Source organism: Oncorhynchus clarkii, chromosome 12 (assembly GCF_045791955.1).
Source record: "Oncorhynchus clarkii lewisi isolate Uvic-CL-2024 chromosome 12, UVic_Ocla_1.0, whole genome shotgun sequence".
In the NCBI taxonomy this organism is placed as follows: domain Eukaryota; kingdom Metazoa; phylum Chordata; class Actinopteri; order Salmoniformes; family Salmonidae; genus Oncorhynchus; species Oncorhynchus clarkii.
This window is the reverse complement of record NC_092158.1, coordinates 62,668,102-62,690,644: the sequence shown is the minus strand read 5'-3', so window position 1 is coordinate 62,690,644 and position 22,543 is coordinate 62,668,102. Positions and strand designations below refer to the sequence as shown.

General features: G+C 42.6%; 2 protein-coding genes across 4 annotated transcripts; both read left to right on the top strand.

Annotated features, from left to right (window-relative positions):
- Positions 1-1,125: 1,125 nt before the first annotated feature.
- LOC139420978 (nuclear factor of activated T cells 2 interacting protein) lies at positions 1,126-7,985 on the top strand. Of its 2 annotated transcripts, none has more exons than XM_071171424.1 (9): positions 1,126-1,269; positions 1,876-1,989; positions 2,359-2,413; positions 2,851-2,968; positions 3,612-3,695; positions 3,850-4,102; positions 5,458-5,602; positions 6,300-6,415; positions 6,669-7,985. In XM_071171424.1, the coding sequence occupies exons 1-9, from the start codon at positions 1,258-1,260 to the stop codon at positions 6,828-6,830; spliced, it is 1,059 nt and encodes a 352-aa protein (XP_071027525.1). In that variant the 5' UTR covers positions 1,126-1,257; the 3' UTR covers positions 6,831-7,985. The 2 variants fall into 2 exon arrangements, with proteins under 2 accessions (XP_071027525.1, XP_071027526.1); XM_071171425.1 differs by lacking the exon at positions 1,126-1,269 and adding an exon at positions 1,307-1,567 and having other exon boundaries at positions 6,669-7,983.
- Positions 7,986-8,415: 430 nt separating this feature from the next.
- On the top strand, positions 8,416-21,282 carry LOC139420962 (protein spinster homolog 1-like). 2 transcript variants are annotated; one of them, XM_071171401.1, is made up of 13 exons: positions 8,416-8,664; positions 8,924-8,981; positions 10,253-10,471; positions 12,051-12,253; positions 14,727-14,878; positions 15,001-15,067; positions 15,298-15,440; positions 15,714-15,866; positions 16,207-16,396; positions 17,479-17,544; positions 17,970-18,068; positions 18,785-18,953; positions 19,749-21,282. In XM_071171401.1, the coding sequence occupies exons 3-13, from the start codon at positions 10,261-10,263 to the stop codon at positions 19,817-19,819; spliced, it is 1,524 nt and encodes a 507-aa protein (XP_071027502.1). In that variant the 5' UTR covers positions 8,416-8,664; positions 8,924-8,981; positions 10,253-10,260; the 3' UTR covers positions 19,820-21,282. The 2 variants fall into 2 exon arrangements, with proteins under 2 accessions (XP_071027502.1, XP_071027501.1); XM_071171400.1 differs by lacking the exon at positions 8,416-8,664 and having other exon boundaries at positions 8,777-8,981; positions 10,256-10,471.
- Positions 21,283-22,543: the final 1,261 nt, after the last annotated feature.

The following is a 22,543-nucleotide window of genomic DNA, read 5'->3' as shown; positions in this document are numbered from 1 at the left end:
GACACATCACTGCACTCTATACTCCTCTGTAAACTGGTCACCTCTGTATACCCGTCGCAAAACCCACTCCACTGGTTGATGCTTATTTATAAAACCCTCTTAGGCCTCACTCCTCCCTGTCTGAGAGATCTACTGCAGCCCTCATCCTCCACATACAACACCCGTTCTGCCAGTCATGTTCTGTTTAAAGGTCCCCAAAGCACACACATCCCTAGGTCGCTTCAGCTAGCGACTGGAAGGAGCTGCAACAAACACTCAAACTGAGCAGTTTTATCTCAATCTCTTCATTCAAAGACTCAATCATGGACACTCTTACTGACATTTGTGGCTGCTTTGTGTGATGTATTATTGTCTCTACCTTCTTGCCCTTTGTGCTGTTGTCTGTGCCCAATACTATTTGTACCATGTTTTGTGCTACTACCATGTTGTGTTGCTACCATGTTGTTGTTATGTTGCTACCATGCTGTGTTGTCATATGTTGCTGCCTTGCTATGTTTTTGTCTTAGGTCTCTCTTTAATGTAGTGTTGTGTTGTCTCTCTCGTCGTGTGTGTGTTTTGTCCTATATTTATATTTGATTAATTTTTAATGTTTTATCCGCAGGAGGCCTTTTGCCGGGTTTGGCCAGGGTAGGCCGTCATTGTAAATAAGAATTTGTTCTTAAACTGACTTGCCTTGTTAAATAAAGGTTAAATAATAAAAAATAAAAAAGACCGCTGCGGCACTCGGGAAATTATGTATACTTATTACTTTTGATACTTAAGTACATTTTTTTCAATTACATTTACTTCTGATACTTAAGTTTATTTAAAACCAAATACTTTTTTACTTTTTCTCAAGTAGTATTTACTGGGTGACTTTCACTTTTGAGTAATTTCCTATCAAGTATGCCAATTGGGTAATTTTTCCACCGCTGATAACATGTTCAACTACCTAGGACATTGGCTCGAATTTAGATTGTGCCTTTAGATTTTCAGAAAACGAACAACTAAGGAATAACTTTTCACCTATCTTATGGACTTCTCATACCCCAAACCCCTGCCTAGTCTGTTTGGTCTGTTTCGTAAGCGTTCCCAGAAGCCCTGCAATATTGCGCCTATGGGTTTAGAAACTCTGTGACATGCGATGACGCGTCCCTGGGTTTAGAAAAGCTACGACCACGTCTTCTTCCCAGAGATGATTGGTCCAGAATGAGGTCACAACCTCCCCCCAGAAAACACTGCGATTGGTTGGTGAAATAATCACATTGGAGGGAAACAATGGCTGAAGTGGTAAATATTTTCCAGGACGTCCAAAAGAAAAGTTAGCACCGATAAGCTCGTTTAGTGTAGAAAGCAATCTAGCACAAAAGTATGCAAGCGAGTCTTTACTCGAGTAGACAGCTAGCTAAAACAATAGCGCGATCTGTGCTAGCATAAGATAGCTAGGTTTACTTGTGCTGCTAGCGTCAATGTTTATTTTCATCATTTGCGTGCATAATATGCTATGTTTATGCTAAGTTCTAACCAAGCCAGCCGCCCCCAACCGGCTGTTTTTGGGCCGATCAAACTAGACATGCTGAGTGAGATGGTTGGTGTATGGCAGGGGTATTCAAATCTTACCTCACGAGGTCCGGACTACTGCTTTGTTTTCTGTTCTACCTGATAATGAATTGCACCCATATCAGTCGCTGATTAGATGGGAAGAATGGAAAAAAAAAGCAAGATAACTGGCTTCGAGGTCCATATTTTAATTTGAAGTGTGTATGGTGTCATCGATGAAAGTTTGCTAGTTTGTCAAATGTTTACAAGTTTATCCAACTTACAGTAACGTTAATTCAGCATGTAAGGCATTGATCAAAGCTTACTGCGTGTGTGTGATCTCCCCCGTTCGTTCAGAATTCTGACAGTGACAGCGACCTTGAGTCGACCGCCCCCGTGAAGCCTCAACCCAAACGGCGTCGTATCATCGACCCCTCGTCTATTACCACCGTGCCGATCTACTCGAACAAGGTGTGGCCCATAGAGATCCTATTAAATGAGTCATATTCCTGTTCCTATTTAATTATTCAAATTCTATGGTGTGAAGTTATTTACTACTCTGCTACTGGCATAGTCAATTATATTTAAATTTGCTTTAATTGATTTTATTGACTGGCAAAGTCTATGTGTCTGTGATTCTCTGTATCAGTGTGTTGCCTGAGTGTATCAAAGTAGATGGATCCATTCACACACATATTTGGATGTGTACATCAACTGCTGCAGATGAACAATTGCAAAACTCCCACACAGATGTTTTGCCTTGCCAATGCAACGGGACTGGGCTATTTGTCAAATCTATTTCATTACCAAATACGGGTCATTTTGTATTTATGTTTGTAGGTGAACAGCAGCTTACAGCTGAATCCAACTCTCTTCGCCTGTGACGTTAACGCAGGTATGAACTACAGACGGACTGACAGAGGTCTGTTCTGCTACTAGTTAATTCCTGTTCAATTCCTGTCTGTTGAACTGAACATGGAGTTTGATGGGTGGGTGTAATTTCTGGAACGTTCCAACAAGATTCTGTTACAAAGGTTGCAAGGTTGCCAACCAAGTAGCACGATCAATTCACCTCGCTAACGAGCTGCCGAATAGGCATCAACTCACCACGTAGCTTATTCTTAATGTTTGTCCATAGACATTTTTCAGAAAAATGTGGTGAGTAAAAACTTTATGAAATAGCCCACTCCCTACCCGGTATCTTATTCGGCCGCTATACAACTTTCTATGCGTTATTGTTTGACAACCTTGTTATTTACGAAGTTTTTGGAACAGATTCCTGTTGGAACGTTCCACAAATTATGCCCACCCAAATTTGATTTCTCTACCTAGGTGACAATGCAGAGGAGGTCAGTTTGTGGGCCAAGTCTCCGCCCTCAAAGAAAAAGAAGCCAATCATCATTACCTTGAATGACTCAGAGGATGAGTCTGAGCCAGAGGACAAAGATCCGTGAGTTACTTGCTGCTAAAGGTGTACTCTGCCCTGCTTTCATTTACTGTGTTTACTGTATATGTAGCATGTTTTTGTACTACCCCAGGCAACCAGAAGGTGGCAGTAGTGTATTTAATTTGTATTTATGTACAATATTTAAAGTATGGTTTTAAAGCTGCAATATTTAACTTTTTGGGGGACTTGACCAAATTCACATGTAAATGTGTGTTATAGAGCTGTCATTTTCATGGAAAGCAAGTCTAAGAAGCACTAAATCTGTTCTATGTGTGCTATTTCTATGCTCCCTGTTCTTAAGTTTTGTTTTTGCGTTTTTTACTTTCAGTTTTGCACACCAACTTCAAACCGCTGAAAATACAATATTTTTGGTTATGGAAAAGATATTTCACAGCGGTTTAGATGGTACAATGATTCTCTACACTATACTTGCTTATTTTGTCACACAAACTGAAATTAGACAAACTAATTAGAATTTTAGCAACCAGGAAATAGTGGGCGATTTCTGCGTAGTGCATCTTTAACAAATTCTTAGTTTAAGTAAGTAGCCTTGCATGAACTTTGGCTTGTGCGAGCCAGAGCGGCTCACATTTCTTAGTGTAGTAACCTCTCCCCCCCCCCCCCTAAAATGCTCTCTCTCTCTCAGGGTAGACATCCGTTCCCCCTCTCCACCCCCACCTCCAGGCAGCCCTTTTGTCAAAGTATCCAATCGGGCCAATCGAAAGATTCTGTGAGTTGATGTTTTGTCTATGTCCGAGACAGAAATACAATGCCCTTTCAGTAATGCAATTACAATATCATCACCAGTCACTTTATCGGTCTCTCTACGCCTGTCCCCGGTGGCTCTCTCTTTCTCTCTTTCTTTCTCTCACTCTCATTCTCAGAGAGATCAACAGAAAGCTAAAGGCTGTGGGCTCTCTCCTCTCTCCCGAGGCCAAGGAGCGGTCTGGACGCCGCGGCTGCCACTCCCCTCCTCTCACTGAGTACGACGATGATGACATCATCCTCATGTCCCCAAACTCCCGGCCCAGGAGCCAGCCCCTCGCCCCCTCCCGAGACCACAGCCCCCTGACATCCAGAGAGATCGCCCTCAAGTTCCGCAGCCGGACAGACCTCTACAAGATCCCTGTGTTAACTGTAAGAATCAGGAAGAGCACCACTTCCTGTTGTGTCATAGTGATGCTCAAGTGAGTGTGTCGTGATTCAGGTTAAAGATGTAAGTTGTCATTAACTGGTGGTCCAGGGTCGGTTTTTGACATTAACTTCTAGGGGCCAGTTTTCCAGATTCAGAGTAAATCTATTCCTGGACTAAAAATCTCCTTTAACAGAGACTTCATCTAGAGGATCAAAGAGGGCTTTTGTGTTCAATTCAGGCTGAATGTATGCTGAACAAAAATATAAATGCAACATGTAAAGTGTTCGTCCCAAAAGATCCCAGAATTGTTTCATACGCACAAAAAGCTTATTTCTCTCAAATGTTGTACACATTTGTTTACATCCCTGTTAGTGAACGTTTCTCCTTTGCCAAGAGAATCCATCCACCTGACAGGTGTGGCATATCAAGAAGCTGATTAAACAGCATGATCATTACACAGATGCACTTTGTGCTGGGGGCAATAAAAAGCCAATGTGCAATTTTGTCATACAACACAATGCCACAGATGTCTCAAGCTTTGAGGGAGTGTGCAATTGGCATGCTGACTGCAGGAATGTCCACCAGAGCTTTTGCCAGATAATGTTAATTTCTCTACCATAAGCTGCCTCCAACTTTGTTTTAGCGAATTTGGCAGTATGTCAAACAAACCTCCCAACCACAGACCATGTGTAAACATGCCAGCCCAGGACCTTCACATCTGGCTTCTTCACCTGTGGGATTGTCTGAGATCAGCCACCCGGACAGCTGATGAAACTGAGGAGAATTTCTGTCTGTAATAAAGGCCTTTTGTGGGGAAACACTCATTCTGATTGACTGGACATGGTTCGACAGTGGGTGTGCCTATGCCCTTCCAGGCCAACCCATGGCTGCACCCCTACCCAGTCGGGAAATCCATAGTTTAGGGCTTAGTTAATTTATTTAAATTGACTAATGTCCTTAAGTGAACTGTAACTCAGTAAAATTGTTGCATGTTGTGTTTATATTTTTGTTCAGTATAGTTATGAAATTCAATTAGGAAAACTGTTACCTTGGCGACAGTGTAATTTTTATTGCAAGAATCAGGAGACTTCTGAGTGTGCCAGAACTGAGATCAGTCACAGCCGGATGTGATGCATTGTGATGAGTGTGACTGCTTTTGAATCCTGTGCTCCACAAGACTCAAAGCCTACCAAGCTAAAGCCTTTGGTGTTATTAACTCAGGGGGCGCTAACACAAGTTTTCTGGTGTCAGGCAAGGTTACTCATCATCACGTTAGCTTAGCTAAGTGAGCCACCGCTACTACACAAGTACACTGGAAGTTTCTTCTAGTTCCTAACTTGAGGCTCTTCATTCCCAGACGGTGCCTCTGAGCAAAGCGGTGGAGCAGCTGTCAGTCAAGCTTAAAGTACCGCCCTCCCGCATCCTGTTACTGAGGAGAGACATAGAGCTTCCTGTCCACTCCACAGCCAATGAGCTGGGCCTGGGCATTGCTGACATCATAGGTGAGATGACTCATAGTGGCGTACATTAGTGGGATGCACACTTGGATGTCTCACACAGTCGTTACAATGGGGAAAGTGTCGAACCTCACCTTCTAATGCAGTGGTTCACAACTGGTGTTGCCTCGGGAAACAAATTGAACCAGGTTGTCTGAGTCACAACCCAATATTAGCATTGCGTAAAAAGAGTGCTTTTGTGCTAGATTGCTTTCTACACTAAACAATGAAATGCTAGTCACCAAATCTGGAAAACTATTTTTATGCTATATTGTATGTAAATGTAGCAATTATATGACAAGGGAACAACATTTCCACCTGTTTCATTGTCAATTATAAAATGTTGACCATATTCTTGATGAAGAATGCTAATAAACTGGTTTGAGACTCAAAAATCTACCAAAATAGTGCTGCTAATAGCTCTATATTGAAAAAAAATTATAATCAGATTGAATTATATATATATATTTATATATATTTATATATATTTAAATTCATTATCATTTCTACATACTTTCTAGCTGATTTAAGTCGTTTAAGTTCAGACTGGAGTATAATTTTATTTCATTTTTACAGCCACAAGTTGAGAAACGGTGTTCTAATGTAATGCTTCATAATTTAAGGCAGCAACTCCACTCTCAATGTTTGATCACAAACCCTCTTTTCTGTGCTGTTGTTTTAACCTTGCCCTCCCTTCTGTCAGACTGTGTTGTCATAGCAGCAGATGATAAACACGAGTCTGAGCAAAGTGGTGACATGCTCACTGTGCGACTGCAGGCCAAGGAGAAAGGCTCAGCACAGGAATATTCCCTACACAAAGTGAGCATTATCCAACGTTTCTCACAATTAAGAATTTGGGGTTGAGCACAAATGTGTAAGGGTAAGGTTCAAGGGCAGAGGGAACAAAGCTGTTTGGAGTACAGCCTTAAACTCACATTTTCTTCTCAACTGTTCATAAAGAATAGAAGGAACACAGTTCATCCTAATTCCCTCACTCTCATTTTCTCGTTTACTCTCACTTCTCTCGCATCTCTCATTCTTCTCTCGCTCCCTCCCTCACTCTCTTCCTCAGGATGCCCCCCTGGGCTCCATTCTCTCCCAGTATGTGTCCAGTATGTCCGTGGATGCCAGACGCAAGGTGCGCTTCCAGTTTGACGGGTCAAAGGTCGTCCACAGCCAGACGCCCTCCCAGTTGGACATGGAGGACGGTGATGTCATTGAGGTGTGGGTGTAAACACCTGTGGTATTTTCATAGAGCTGTGGTTTTCAAACCTCTCCTCTGGGATCCCCAGACGTTTCAAAATTGTGTCGTAGCCCTATACTAACTCACCTGATTCACCTAGTCAAGGACTTGATTAGTTAACCATTTGAATCGGGTGTGTTAGCTGATATAGTTAAAATACATGAAACGGCTGGAGGTCCCCAAGGAACTGTTTGAGAACCCCTGTCATAGATGATTTAGTTGTATATGCGATGGACACAACAAACAAAAAAAGGATAGAAAGATGTCCCAGTGCTATGTTCTTTTAAGATGCATTTACTGCACTTGGTCCAAATAAGACTCTTCAATATTGCCACTGTCGATTTATGATTGTTTATTTACAAGATGTGTTTTGAACCGATTTTGAAATAAAAATGTCTCTGTTCGAATGAATGCACTGTAATGTGGTCTGAATTGATTTTAAATGGACCTGTACACTGGTGTGGTGAGAACTCAATCCGTTGGTATATGACAACACGAGCGCTTATTTCAAAGAGCGTTCCGTAATCATTCCCCAGTGAGCTGAGCTAGGCATGTTTCACTGTGACATGTTTTAGTATGGAGAAATGCCTCTTGTGGTTATGCCTAGTATGTAGCCTAGTTATGCTAAAATATTTCAGACCAGTGTATTGCAGTTAATTTAATCTTTGACTTAACCACTCAAAAATATTTTACCTATTAACAGTGAAACAACAACCAGTCCCAGACATTTCACAATAGAACATACCAGAGGGGGGCATCGTAGTAGTTAGGCTACCTACATTATTGGGATTATATGGTTACCACCAGTGTTTGGAATAGATTGAGTTTGTTGATTTAAAAAAAACACCATGGGACGCCTTTTCACAGATGTATTTGTCAAAGGTCCGCGCTGGGTCTGTGTAAACTATGCGATTATATTGGAGACAGGTTTATAGCAGTGAATGTCATCTATTAATTTACTGTTATAGTATTTATAAGTAGCAGCCATATAACAGCAAGGGAAACTAATTGTTCTCACTTTGTGATCGAACATTCAGATTTGTCTGCCTGACTGCCGCTCTTTACCTGAATTGTTAAGATTTTCTTGTGATCACAACAAAACTTAATTTGCTCAAATAAAGATGGAAATAAATTGTGTTTCTTTAAAAAGATGGGCTTGGCTGACATGGACTTTTTCCTAGCCTTATTCTCCTTGTGGTTACCCAGCATGGTTGCTTATTTACCAGGCAATAATAAGTGAAAACGAATCCAGGACTGAAGCAATAGACTCAACGAGAGCTTTAAATAAATGCTGTATCTTTAAAAAGCTGGGCCTGGCTGACATGAACGTACATTAAGGGGAAAGGATCCACAGACACGAGGCTGATTATCTTTCTGCACATCTCTTTATTTACAATTCTGGTTGCCATGGTTAACACAAATGCAATACATTGAATGCTACCTGAATTTACTCATTGAAGTAACATAAGTAGGCCTACAGTATCACAGCGAGGTTGAACAGGTTGTTTGTGTTTGTTGGTCAGATGATCCAGTGTCCAGATCAACACTATTGATTATTCTCTAACCCCAGTGCATGTGGTGTACTATGGTCTTAGCCATGTTCTCACTAACCCGCATCTTTACTCTTTCTCCCTTTCCGGAGGACCTGAGACTGTCGGTGTGATCGAAGCGTTGGGCCGTGACTGATGACACCCTGGCCTGACACCTGGACATACCTGGCCCAATCTCCCCTGGCCCCCCTCTACCTTCCTGTTGCTGCCTCCACTGGTTCTTTCTTTGTGGATGTATTATTCAACTATTTACTTTTACTATTTGCCAATGAAAGGTATTTTGGTTTTGCTATCTATTTAGTGTTCAGTCTGGTATCAGTTTCATTGTTGGTCGATTTCCAAGGGAGGTGGTGTTGTAATAAGTCATGTGAGTAAGGGGCGGAAGTTGGACACAATTTCAACATGGCTGCGCCGCGATGATTAAGAGTGCCTAGTTGCGCCTCACAAAAACAGCGGTTTACCTTCGTCCGACCAGTTTTTCAGAAGTGTTGACGCTGGTGTGTTTTTAGCTAATGCCATAAATCCCCAGAGCAGATCTGACATCAACACAGGACCCGAGACAGATATAAATTCGCATCACTGCGTTGACCAGGTAAACAATGACAAAAAGTAGCTTTGACTCTCACAGCCACAAAGCTATTATGGGCATATGTTACGAAGTATACGAGAGTCAGTATGAATACACTACTGTGCTGCTAGTTAGGGAATACAGTTGTTACATATTATTAACTAGCTTGCTAACGTACTGACATTGATGATTGACCAAATATGTTAGGTAGCTTTAGTTTTGTAGCTAGCTGGCCAGCTAACAAGGCGATTGGTAATTGTTTACGGTGCCACTGGTTGCTAACAACAAGCTAACCAATCAACGTCCCGTGACTATAGGGTCGGAATAGCTAGCTACATAATTTGCTGTCCAGCAATCACGTAACGATAGCCAGCTAACTTAACTAACGTTAACTACATAATGTCTACTTCTGCAACCTTACAAAGACAATGGAACCCTGCTCAAACTAGATCAAATTAATATAGTCAACCATAGTTGAAAGAACATCCATGATTTCTTGCAATCACTGTGTGTGTGCGCGTGCGTGTAAACAGTCTGTGATATTATCTAGCTTAACTTGCTAAGTATTTTATTTAGCCATCTGTAAACAGACGATGCATTTTAACCCTCTACTCTAGACATAGTTTTGTGGTTAATTATGCACAGTTTAGCTTGTTGTTTTGAAGAGGATGTTAGTGTATTAGCCTGCCTGTCAGCACAACTTGACCCGACAGTCTGGTGACCAGTTGGAGTTCGTCTTTGTCTGACGTTAAAAAACACTTGAGGAAATGGGGAAAACCATACAGAAACCAGACTCAAGTCGTAACTCATGGTTCTATCTATGGTATCTTTCATTACCTGGGTTTCCTCATGTACTCGTTCTAAAAAAAGAGTCCATTCTTCCTGAAACAAATGCTGATACAAATGCTCACACACACATTCAGACACGTGCTGTCCATGTTCACATGACAGTAAGCTAGTTTCGTTGACGTACATCACAAGACTACATCGCTATACTCCCCCCTTCTCCCACATTATCTCTGACTGTCTTGTTCCCCTGGCTCTAAATGACATTACTTTCCCTTTAGCCAAATAACACAACCACACCACTCACATTAGCTTTGGTTTTACAATGACACACTTTTGAAATGCAATTTGTGTGTCTGCCATTCATTTAGGTTTTTTTCCTCTTATTTTCCCTCTCCTTTGTTTTTGCCAGAACTCTTTGCACATGACTTCAATTTAACTCAAGGTGCCTACTTTGTTGACCCAAAATGACCTCCTCGTCATTCTGTTTCCTTCCTTGATCTCTCCAGCAGCTGTGATGTCTCTAGCCGACCCCACCTCGGACACCACGCCCTTCTTCTCTGATGACAGCGAGGCAGAGGGTTCAGAAGAGCCTGGTGCGGGGCCTAGCCAGCGCCGGGAAGAAGAAGAGCCAGCCAGCGGAGTGTCCAGCTTGAGAGCGGTGTTCACCGTTATTGTCCTGTGTTTCATCAACCTGCTCAACTACATGGACAGGTTCACTGTGGCTGGTATTGACAATCTAACGTTACACCAACATTTACCTAACCCAATGCTCACCTAACATTTCTTTAAAGGGGAGCTACATATCATAAGTGTTTAGAAATAGATCCTCACCTTAAAGCCCCCAAACAGTCAATTTGATTCCCATGTAAAATAGCCTTATGTGTGACTTAAACATCAGTCATAATATTTTTTCCCAGATTTGATTATTATTATTTTTTTTAAAGTAGTTTTTCTCTCATGTCAAACTACAAGGAAGTCTGATAGAGACTGAGTGGGCGGGGAGCTAGTAGGCTGTAGGCGGGGGAGCTCACCTTGACTGGCGGTTCTTTTGAAAACGCCTATGTCAAGCAGTGTTGCAGTGAGATTATCTCAAACAAATTTGCTGACACACAAAGCAACTCAAACAACATTGAAATTGCATACAACATCCAATCCTGTCATACGTCATGGTTTCACTTTGGTTATTGTAAATAGCATCAATATAAATGTTGGCTATATAATTCATCTAGCTAGCCCGAATGGAATTGTCTGCACTGTTTATAAAGCTAGCTAGCTAATTCATCTTGGACAATTTCAGTTGAAACTTTACAGGGTGAGGTTTAGGCAGAGTTGCAAAGAAAAATACATATCAGACTGGCCAATAAAAATAAAAGATTAAGATGGGCAAAAGAACACAGACACTGGACAGAGGAACTCTGCCTAGAAGGCCAGCATCCCGGAGTCGCCTCTTCACTGTTGACGTTGAGACTAGTGTTTTGAAGGGTACTATTTAATGAAGCTAACAGTAAAGGACTTGTGAGGCGTCTGTTTCTCAAACTAGACACTTTAATATACTTGTCCTCTTGCTCGGTTTTGCACCAGGGCCTCCCACTCCTCTTTCTATTCTGGTTAGAGCCAGTTTGCGCTGTTCTGTGAAGGGACTAGTACACAGTTGTATCAGATCTTCAGTTTCTTGACAATGTCTCACGTGGAATAGCCTTAAATTCTCAGAACAAGAATAGACTGACGAGTTTCAGAATAAAGTTCTTTGTTTCTAGCCATTTTAAGCTTGTAATTGAACCCACAAATGCTGATGCTCCAGATACTCAACTAGTCTAAAGAAGGCCAGTTTTATGCTTCTAATTAGAACAACAATTTTGAGCTGTGCTAACATAATTGCAAAAGGGTTTTCTAAGGATCAATTAGCCTTTTAAAATGATAAACTTGGATTAGCTAACACAACGTGCCACTGGAACACAGGAGTGATGGTTGCTGATAATGGGCCTCTGTACGCCTATGTAGATATTCCATTAAAAACCAGCCGTTTCCAGCTACAATAGCCATTTACAACATTAACAATGTCTACACTATATTTCTGATCAATTTGATGTTATTTTAATGGACAAAAAATGTGCCAAGTGACCCCAAACATTTGAACGGTTGTGTGTATATTATGATAATTTCACACAAAGAACAATCATGAATCTGTTTGCTACGGAAGCATATGCCACTCCTAAAAAGCATGTTGTCATAACCACAAGATATTATTTGGATAAGTCATTTCTCATATGCCGTAAAACACAGCTTTGTCTCTGTCTTGTTTAGGTGTTCTGCCTGACATTGAGCAGTACTTTGGGATCAATGATGGGAAGTCAGGGCTGCTCCAAACAGTCTTCATCTGCAGCTACATGTTCCTGGCTCCTGTCTTTGGTTACCTGGGTGACCGGTACAACAGGAAGATGATCATGAGTGTGGGCATAGGCTTCTGGTCCATCGTGACACTCGCCAGCTCCTACACGCCCAAAGAAGTGAGGGACACTTCCTAACTATCATTTTCAGCTAGGGTTGGAGCCAAAATGATTTCCCAATCGTTTAGTTCTGAACAGAATCATTATATTTTGGGTTCCCATCCGCTCTTCCGACCAGCAAAATAAAACCGGGTTGAACCCTAAAAACGTTCCGGTTTATATCATTCCTTTCCGTAGCTTTTTTTTTTTTTGCAGAGCAGCACCAGAAATTAGAAATAAAAACACGTCTTACCTTTTTGTAGTTAATAAATCCAATGTGAAATGTGACCTATAGTATCCTTAACTAGCATTGAAAAGGTTAACGTTACTCCATTATTCTCTTATTAAGAATCTCTTCTTTAAAAAAAAAAAATCCTTACATTTTTTTTTTTTTTTTTTAGATCTCTCCCTAATTTCCTGATTACCCTTGTAACGTCAGTTAGACTATGCTTCCGAGGGGCAGGTTGGCTATACACACCAGGGTTTCCGATTTAATTGTTTATTTTGTATTTGTTGTGGTTGAAATAGCAATAAATAACATTGTAGCTGGCCGGGATGTCTTTCATAGCCTACAGATGAATTCACGCCTACTCCTTGCGCGCACGTGTGCCTGCTGCTGAGAGAAAGGGAGAGCCAGAGAGGTAGACCTACCATAGGCGATCGCCTTTTGTTGGTAATTCATTGAATGCCACAAAATAATAACCTGTTCGTATTTTCCCTATAAACAGTGACTTAACTTACTTTTGATATTACCCTAATAAAGTTAAGCACCTTTTGTGAAGGTGTGGTATCTCTATTATTAGGCTTAGCTACAGCAGGCCTATGAAGGCAGTGCGCACAGACACTCTGACTGACAGTTGACCTTGAGATGAGGAATGTTTTAGGTCTTCCAGAGTTACTCCTATAATTGAATAATGTAATAATTCTATAAAATAGATTTGGATCGAACATGAACTAATTAGTCTCCTGTACGCCTATATCTGTATAGGGAGTTGTAGCCATTTGACAAGTACTGGCAAATCTCTCTTTCTCCCGGTCTCTCTAGGGCTAAGCCTAAGCTTGGGTCCTTTAAATAATATATATTCATATTTTTTAAATATATAGTACTGTGAACACCTAGGTCTATATGCATGCAATGGCCAGATGCATCTATTGCTCAAATCTCCGACCCGTGAGGTAGACAACTATTGTTTTAGGAAAGTAAAAAATTATGGACTATAAAGTTTGGAATATGTCGAAACACAACATTGTTTGTAATTTGTTTTAGGCAGTTTAAGGACATGTAACTGTGGATGGTTTGGCCAATATTGCTTGTTTATTGATGGTGCTGGCAGCGCCCAGTTGGAGATTTCTTTCTCTCGGATCCGAACCAGCATGGGTCTGTTTTCCTCAGGACTTTTCAGAATGGCTCCGATTGACCTTTGGTCCATTCGGAAGGGGTCTCCGTTTTTGTAAAAAAAAAAGTATGCTTATTTGGTCGGGTGGGAAAGCCACGGATCCATTTCGGGACTAATCCAACTTTTTGGACATGTGAAGACCTCTAGTTCCAAAGCCCTGGTTCTCATACAGTGTATATGAATTGGCATCAAACTATCCGTGTGTGTGTGTGTGTGGCAATTCCTAAGCTCTCTCTGTCTGCCTGTCTGTCTGTCTCCTTGTGTGAAGAGATGTGAGCTAGAGTAAAGCTTGAGTACATTTTAAAGCTCCCGTCTCCACCGAATTATGTAAATTCGTCTTCAGTTTTAATGCTGCCCATTTTTTTTAATAACCTGCATCTTGATTCCCTGGTGGCAGTTTGAGTTTAATGTTAAATAAGAATGCCATTTTTAAATGTAAAAAATGGAGCAGTGGTCTAAGGCACTGCAACACAATGTTTAAGGCATCACTACAGACCCGGGTTCGATCCCAGGCTGTGTCAGAACCGGCCATGACCGTGAGTCCCATAGTTCGCCCACAATTGGCCCAGCGTCATCTGGGCTAGGGGAGAGTTTGGCCTGGGGGTCTTTACTTTGCTCATCGCGCTCTAGCGACTCCTTCTGGTGGGCTGGGCGCCTGCAGGCTGACTTAGACTTTCAGTCCAGTTGAATGGTGTTTCGTCCGACACATTGGTATTGCTGGCCTCCGGGTTAAGTGGGTGGGTGTTAAGAAGCGTGGTTTGGCGAGTCAGGTTTCAGAGGACTCCGACCTTCGCCTCTCCCGAGCCCTTTGGGGAGTTGCAGCGATAAGACAAGATCGCAATTGGATATCAAGAAATTGGGGAGAGAAAGGGGGTTAAAAAAATATGTATTGTGGTGTTAAAAAATGTACCTGCATTTATTTTTTAATGTTTGTGTTGAATGTGTTGTCCTCAGGGCACCACTGAAAATGAGACCCTGGTCTCAATAGGCTCCCCTAATTTTAAATTAAAGTTAAATCTTAACCTGAAGGCATGTTCTTTTCTTCCCCCTCTCTCCTCCCCTCTCTCCTTCCTCCTCTCCCACATTCCTCCTGTCAGTATTTCTGGCTCCTTTTGTTGACGCGTGGCCTGGTGGGAGTTGGGGAGGCCAGTTACTCCACTATTGCCCCAACCATCATCGCTGACCTGTACATCAAGGAGAGGAGGACGCAGATGCTCTCTGTCTTCTATTTCGCCATTCCAGTGGGCAGGTGAGGTCATAGAACATAGTAATAAATACATCTGTGTCCGTCTTTGTTATCTGTCTTGGCTTATGTGATAGGAGGAGTGAAATGTGTGGTGAATGTTTGTTCCATTGTCCGTCCTTCCTCAGTGGTCTGGGCTACATCGTGGGGTCAAAGGTTGATGACTTGGCAGGGGACTGGCATTGGGCCCTGCGGGTGAGTTAACTAATCCCTCAGCTTTTGGATATTATACCTCTCAACACAAAAGTTACTCTAAATACATGCACACTCAACCATAAAGGGAATAATACACTGTAATACAAACATGCATAAAAGCATGGTGGTACCTTTCATCTGACTCTTAAATTCAATGTGTCCATGTTTTAGTTACATCAATTATGCCATTTAAAATGGTGTCGTCGTCGTCCCCCCCCCCCCCCCCCCAGGTGACTCCTGCATTAGGACTGGTAGCGGTGGTGTTGCTGCTGTTCGTGGTGAAAGAGCCAAAGAGGGGTGCTATCGAGGCCCGACCGGAGCACACACTCCAAAGGACCAGCTGGCTGGGTGACATGAAGGCTCTTTGCAGGAAGTATGTCCGCCATCACAAGCCCAGTGTCAAATGATATCCCTCTGTAGAGCACTACTTTTGACCAGAGCTGAGTATCATATCACATCCTATTTTTTTATATTGTGTGCTACTTTTGACTGGAGTTGAGTCTGAAATGACATCCATGTTCCCTATAACAGTCCACTATGTTTTGACCATATCTCTATAGCTCTGTATTCATTTCACAATTCTAATGCATCTTTGGTCCTATAGAATAGTTATCAAACCAATATCTTTGTGTGTGTCTGTGTGCAGCCCCAGTTTTGTGCTGTCTACGTTTGGCTTCACGGCAGTGGCCTTTGTGACTGGCTCCTTGGCACTCTGGGCCCCGGCGTTCCTCTTCAGAGCTGCGGTCTTCACCGAAGGGAGGCCCCCCTGCGTTAAGGGGCCATGCGACACCTCCGACAGGTAACACACAGACATCTGATAGGTAACACACACACCGACATCCAACAGGTGACACACAGGAAGTAGGCGCTGAACAATGACACTTTATAATCAGTTAATCATGTTAAGGTATCATCAGACTCCTCTGTAATCACAGGATAAGATTGAATCATCACAACATCGTTGCCACTATTGCACTCGACTCCTGATAACTGCAACGGCTTGAGATGACCGTAGGAGTCAGTGAATAGACATCAAACTTTTGCCTTAAAAGGAATCCAGTGTATCAGGAAATTGTCAAAACCTCACAAAAAAAACACACAGATGAGTCAGCATCTATGAACCTTCTCTCCCTTCCCAGCCTGTACTTTGGCATCATCACAGTCGTGTCGGGGATCCTGGGCGTGGCCAGTGGTGCAGAGGTCAGTAGGAGACTGAGGTTGAGGACGCCAAGGGCTGACCCCCTGGTGTGTGCTCTAGGACTCCTCCTCTCAGCTCCCTTCCTCTACCTCGCCATCGTCTTCGCTCAGGCCAGCCCCATCGCCACATACGTAAGTCAACACCCATCGCTCTCTCTGTGTGGCCGTGTCTGAATACTTGCGTTCTCAATAGTAGCCATTTTGGGTATGGACAATTCCACTTAGATTTGAGTTGCCTTTTATTGTCCCCAGTACAAGGTGTAATGAACATGCTGTTTATTCAGCTTATTCATATGCCACACAAGTCAGGTGGGTGGATTATCTAGGCAAAGGAGAAATGCTCATTAACAGCTATGTAAACACATTTGTGCACCAAATTTGAGAGAGATACGCTTTTTGCACGTCGGGAACATTTCTGGGATCTTTTATTTCAGCTGATGAAACATGGGACAAGCACATTTTAAATGTTGTGTTTATATTTCTGTTCAGTATACATGCTTTACTTTCTCAGACAATTAGCTTTCATTTGGACACCTAATCTGATATGCTCCTAGGAACTTCTCGTTGGTCCTTTTGCCTGGAAATGACCATGTGCTTAGATAGAATGTTTTAATAGTAGGTGAAATTTAGAAAAATCTAGTTTGGTTTAAACGTCAGGGGTGTTATACTCATTTCGGCTTTTCGTCTAGTAGAATTTGCGACACAATATTGAGGGAGAGAATCGCTAGTGTTTGACAACAGCTGATACTCAGATATAGTGCCAAAATAAACAAATGGCGGTTTACAATTCTTATTTACAATGACGGCCTACCCCCGCCAAACCCTCCCCTGACCCGGACAACGCTGGTCCAATTGTGCACCGCCCTATGGGACTCCCGATCACGGCCGGTTGTGATACAGCCCGGGATCGAACCAGGGTCTGTAGTTATGCCTCTAGCACTGAGATGCAGTGCCTCAGACCACAGCGCCACTTGGGAGCATGTGTTGCTATCGGCATTCGATTTTACTGAACAGGACGTAAATAGAATGTAGTATGATTAGTACACAGTATGCAGTTTTAGTAAGACAGATTTTGGACACAGCCCCTGTCTTTCTCTCTCACACACACACACACACACACACACACGTGCACATGCTTTCCTCTCTGTTGCCGTTGTATCCCCAGTGTATGGTAATAGTAATGGTGGTCTAACCAGTTTTTTGTGTGTGATCAGGTGTTTATCTTCCTGGGAGAGACCTTCCTGTCTATGAACTGGGCCATCGTAGCGGACATCCTGCTGGTGAGTTCAGATGCATAACAATCCCCTATCTAAACGCAAGGCGGTTGTGCCCTATTCAATCAATGTCCATTTACAGATGTTTCTCGTCAAATTAGTGTGATCAGTATAGAGCCGTGTTTCTCAACTCCAGTCCTCGAGTACCCCCAACAGTACACATTTTTGTTGAAGCCCCAGACAAAACTCACCTGGTGTGCTTGTCCGGGGCTACAACAAAAATGTGTCCTAGCTGGATAATATGGAATCGGTTTCTGTTGAGGAATTTAGATCATGCCAAGACAGTGTAACTCTTTTAGTGCACGTGTTTGACCTTCCAACCTCAAGGTTACTTTTGTATTGTGCCGATTTTATAAGGTATGAAAAAACGTTTGCTAATTATCTTCTACCTCCCCTCTATCTCCCCCCCACTCTTCCTCCATCTTTCTCAGTACGTGGTGGTCCCCACGCGTCGCTCCACGGCTGAGGCCTTCCAGATCGTTCTCTCTCACCTGCTTGGAGATGCTGGGAGTCCTTATCTCATAGGCGTGGTATGTGTCGTGATTGTTATCACACACACATACTACCGTTCAAAAGCTGGGGAGTACACAGCGTTGTACCAGATCTTCAGTTTCTTGTCAATTTCTCGCATTGAATAGCCTTCATTTCTCAGAACAAGAATAGACTGACGAGTTTCAGAAGAAAGTTCTTTGTTTCTGGCAGTTTTGAGCCTGTAATCGAACCCACAAATGCTGATGCTCCAGATACTCAACTAGTCTAAAGAAGGCCAGTTTTATTGCTTCTTTAATCAGAACAACAGTTTTCAGCTATGCTAACATAATTGCAAATGGGTTTTCTAATGATCAATTAGCCTTTTTAAAATGATAAACTTGGATTAGCTAACACAACGTGCCATTGGAACACAGGAGTGATGGTTGCTGATAATGGGCCTCTGTACGCCTATGTAGATATTCCATAAAAAATCTGCCGTTTCCAGCTACAATTGTCATTTACAACATTAACAATGTCTACACTGTATTTCTGATCAATTTGATGTTATTTTAATTGACAAACAATTAGCTTTTCTTTCAAAAACAAGGACATTTCTAAGTGACCCCAAACTTTTGAATATATATGAATATATATATATACACACACACACACACACACACACGTGCATACCCACACATTTGATACACATACACTTGAGTACGATCCTCATTTACTGTGTAACATCTCTTCCTCCCTCCATCCATCCATCCATCAGGTGTCAGACTCTCTGAAGCAGACTGACTCGTACCTATGGCAGTTCCGCTCCCTGCAGCTCTCCCTCCTCACCTGCTCTTTTGTGGCAGTTGGGGGCGGGGCTTTCTTCCTGGCTACCGCCCTCTTCATCGAGAAGGACCGCCAACGTGCCACAAACTACGCACCCACAGGTGAGAGGCTAAACTTGGAGCTACGTTTTTGCGCATGAGCCTCTGGTGAAGCCATGAATGCATGCAAAGTAGTAAAATTCAATGAGGGGCCTTTCAAAAAAACCAAAAATCTCTTATTTTACCAGGTAAGTTGACTGAGAACACCTTTTCATTTACAGCAATGACCTGAGGAATAGTTATAGGGGATGAATAAGCCAATTGAAAGCTGGGAATGATTTGGTGGCCCTGATTGTATGAGGTCCAGATTGGGAATTTAGCTAGGACACCAGGGTTTACAACCCTACCCCTACAGTAAGTACCATGGGATCTTTACTGACCACAGGGAGTCAGGACACCCATTTAGTGTCCCATCTGAAAGATGACACCCTATGTAGGGCAATGTCCCCAATCACTGCCCTAGGGCATTATATATATTTTTTAGACCAGAGGAAAGTGTGCCTCCTACTGGCCTGCCAACACCACTCCCAGCAGCATCTGGTCTCCCATAACAGGGCCGACCAGGGCTAACCCCGCTTAGCTTCAGAGGCAAGCCTGCAGTGGGATGCAGGGTACTAATGCTGCTGGCCCAACACTGTTGCTCCTGCTAACTACAGATATGTGAGAGTGAGCATTGAGAGACTAACAATAGTTGATAGCAACCAAAGATGAGACCGGTCGTGATGAGTCTACAGACCACATGTGATGTTAGCAGAGAGAGGCTAGCAACAGTTACAAGAAACTGCCAGGGCACATTCTGCTCATCTTGATAATCAATATACAATGCTTTAAATGTACTGCATGTTCTTTCCTTGACAGATGATGAACCAATTGTTGTACCCAAGAGCGGCAGGTCCACGAGGGTGCCAGTGTCCAGTGTTTTGATTTGAGGAGATAAAAGGGGCTTTGGAGGCTCCTGTGGAAGATGCTGCACCCTGATTGGTCCCTATTTGTGACCAATCGTGCAGCAGTGGTTTTACGACTAGGGTCTTTGATTGGACAATGCCCTATGCAGAGACTTTTATTTATTATTTGTAACATTTGATGTGATATGGTTTTTAATACCTTTATCTGCTGAGGAACATGGCAGTCAGAGCTGCCAAACCTTCCGCTCATAATTTCCTGGTGTTTTTTGTAGTCACCAACAAGATATTCCACTTCTGATTGGCGTCACATATTGGCATGACAATATGAGACATAGTGACTTATGAGAGATGTATGCAGACTAGTAAACAGGAAGTCAAAGAGCCACATCAATGGAAGGCTAACCTCTGTGGCTGGAAGAGGTGACCAGATAGAAGAAAGAGGGAGCTTTAGAGGTGAAGCAACTTCTTTACCTGAGGGAAAGAAGGAAGCAGAAAAGCCTTTTTTGCGTTCTGATGCGTGCACCCCCGTTATATGTCCTGTTGAAGCCAATGTGTCACAGGGTCACAGATAGGGGTGTCACTCTTAGACAGACACTCATCCTTTACTCCACAGGGACTATATCTCGACGGTAGAGACCTCTGGAAAACCGCCAGGAGATTTTTCACCCAGCGCTCTGAGTGGTAACCACTACATCCCTACTACTGCTGCTGTGCTTATTGCTTGGGTCTGAAACACAGAGCTCTGATTGGCCACGGAATAACTACGCCCGGCCCATTTCAAAGCCATTCCAACCAGTGCTGTCATCCTCCCGTCAACAAACTAAGACTGTAAATATGATGCTTGTCCGTTCAGTGTAACCACATACTACATACAGTATCAGACTGAGAAAAGGGAGTTTGCAGGCACAGGCCAGTGGTACCCACCCGCATTGGACTTCAAACCCACCGATCAGTTGTTGCATTTTTAACAGATTAAGCCTAATCATGCTTGTTCTGTTTTTAAACCTGTTTGGTATATTATAATTATAATAATAACACTAGATTTGTCCCTCAGCGACCTAGAACGTGGTGGAGGGACAAATGTATGTTTCAGACAGGTCCAGAAGGTAATCTATGGTTTAATACCTTTTTTTAAAAATGGTATTATTATTTAATTTTTTATTAGTAATTACTGGTGTTTTTATGGAATGATCTTGGGAGGTCAGGTGCACTTTGGGTTTGTGACCTCCTATAGAGGCACTGATGTCACAACGACCAGGAGATCAAATCAGGTCTATTACAGAGTGTACATTTCTTAGTTGTCTGAGGAAAATGAATATCCCTTTTTTAATGAAGGCGATTGTTACGTTCTTTAAAAAAAAGGAAAAAATAAGGGGTATTTTGGAAAGTGAATCCTTAAAATAATTAGTTAAAGTTGCTAGTTTTTAACCTGAATTTAATTTGATGTAACCTTTCGTTGAAACATTAAACGATGAGAATGAACCGTTGATGAGATGACTCCTGGAATGATTTCGCTATGTATCTGCGCAGATGTCACTTAGTGCTTTGCAGAGGTGATAAATGTGTGTCTTTGAAGCTTGGATCCTGTAAGCCCATAGCCACACTTTAATGAAGGGTTGTATACTCTGCTGCACAAATACACCAAGTGCAGCTGTAACCTCTCATTCAGCCTTTCTACACCTTTCCCTCTCTTGTCTCCTCTGACCTCTCTCTCACTTATTCAGGAATTCCTCCTCCCTTGTTTTTTTTCAGTTCTCTACAGTCTCTCTCTTTGCTGGAGAGTGAGAGAGGAGCTCACGGCTTCCTTCTGTTGGTGTGGTTTCCTGGGGGGAGGGGGAGCGAGGTAAAGCAAGTCGCTTGTGCAACGTTCACACTATTCAATCGTAACGCTGCTGTGAAACTGTGTGTCCAGAGCAGTTTGACATTTCTGAGTTCTTCTGAGAACTAGCGTCTTCTCAGAGGCTCTGGCAGTTAAACCAGGATGGTAACACTAAACGCTACCACAGAGGTACCCGGCAGCCATTTTATAAGTGTGGGTGCCATGCCAACCAGCTTTTCTGATGGCGGTCTGCTAGAGGAGCATCTATAGTGGTGGAAACATTTCCCCTAAAATGAATAATATTGACTACACTGATGAAGATGGAAACACACAGTGCTATAGGAGGCACCTGTCATGGTTTGCCATTCCATGTTTGTCATACACTTTATCTAACTGACATTTGAGTTGACTTTCAGATTCTACATCCCTGACTCAAAAATAATGCATTATTACTGACAGCTCAAGTATTAGTTGACTGTAACTGATTATTGACTCGCATGGACCAAATAATAGCCAAGCGTCTGAATATTGGCCACTTCTTATACTGTTCTCACTGTTCCCTCTTACAGCATAAACATTGGTCCAAATACAGACCCTTGGGGTACCCCGTCGTAGGATTTTGATTTAGATCTATAGGATGGTACATCTTTTGAACCATGAACTGAACATTTGTCAGTCCCTGTATTTTAATGTGCCTTTCAGGTCTCCAAGAAAGGTAGCGAGAAGGAGGTGATAAGATCAGAGGTGATCTGAAACAACATTGTGAGAATGCTAGAAAAAAGACACATTGGGGGAGGCTGAGATGACAGCAGGGTAGGAGAGTTGATGAGAAGAGTGAGGGAGGAAGGGAAGGAGGAGGCGACTGAACAGGTCATGCAGACCAAAAGGTGCATCAAGGAAGGCACCGAAGTCAAGCTGCTACAGTCAAG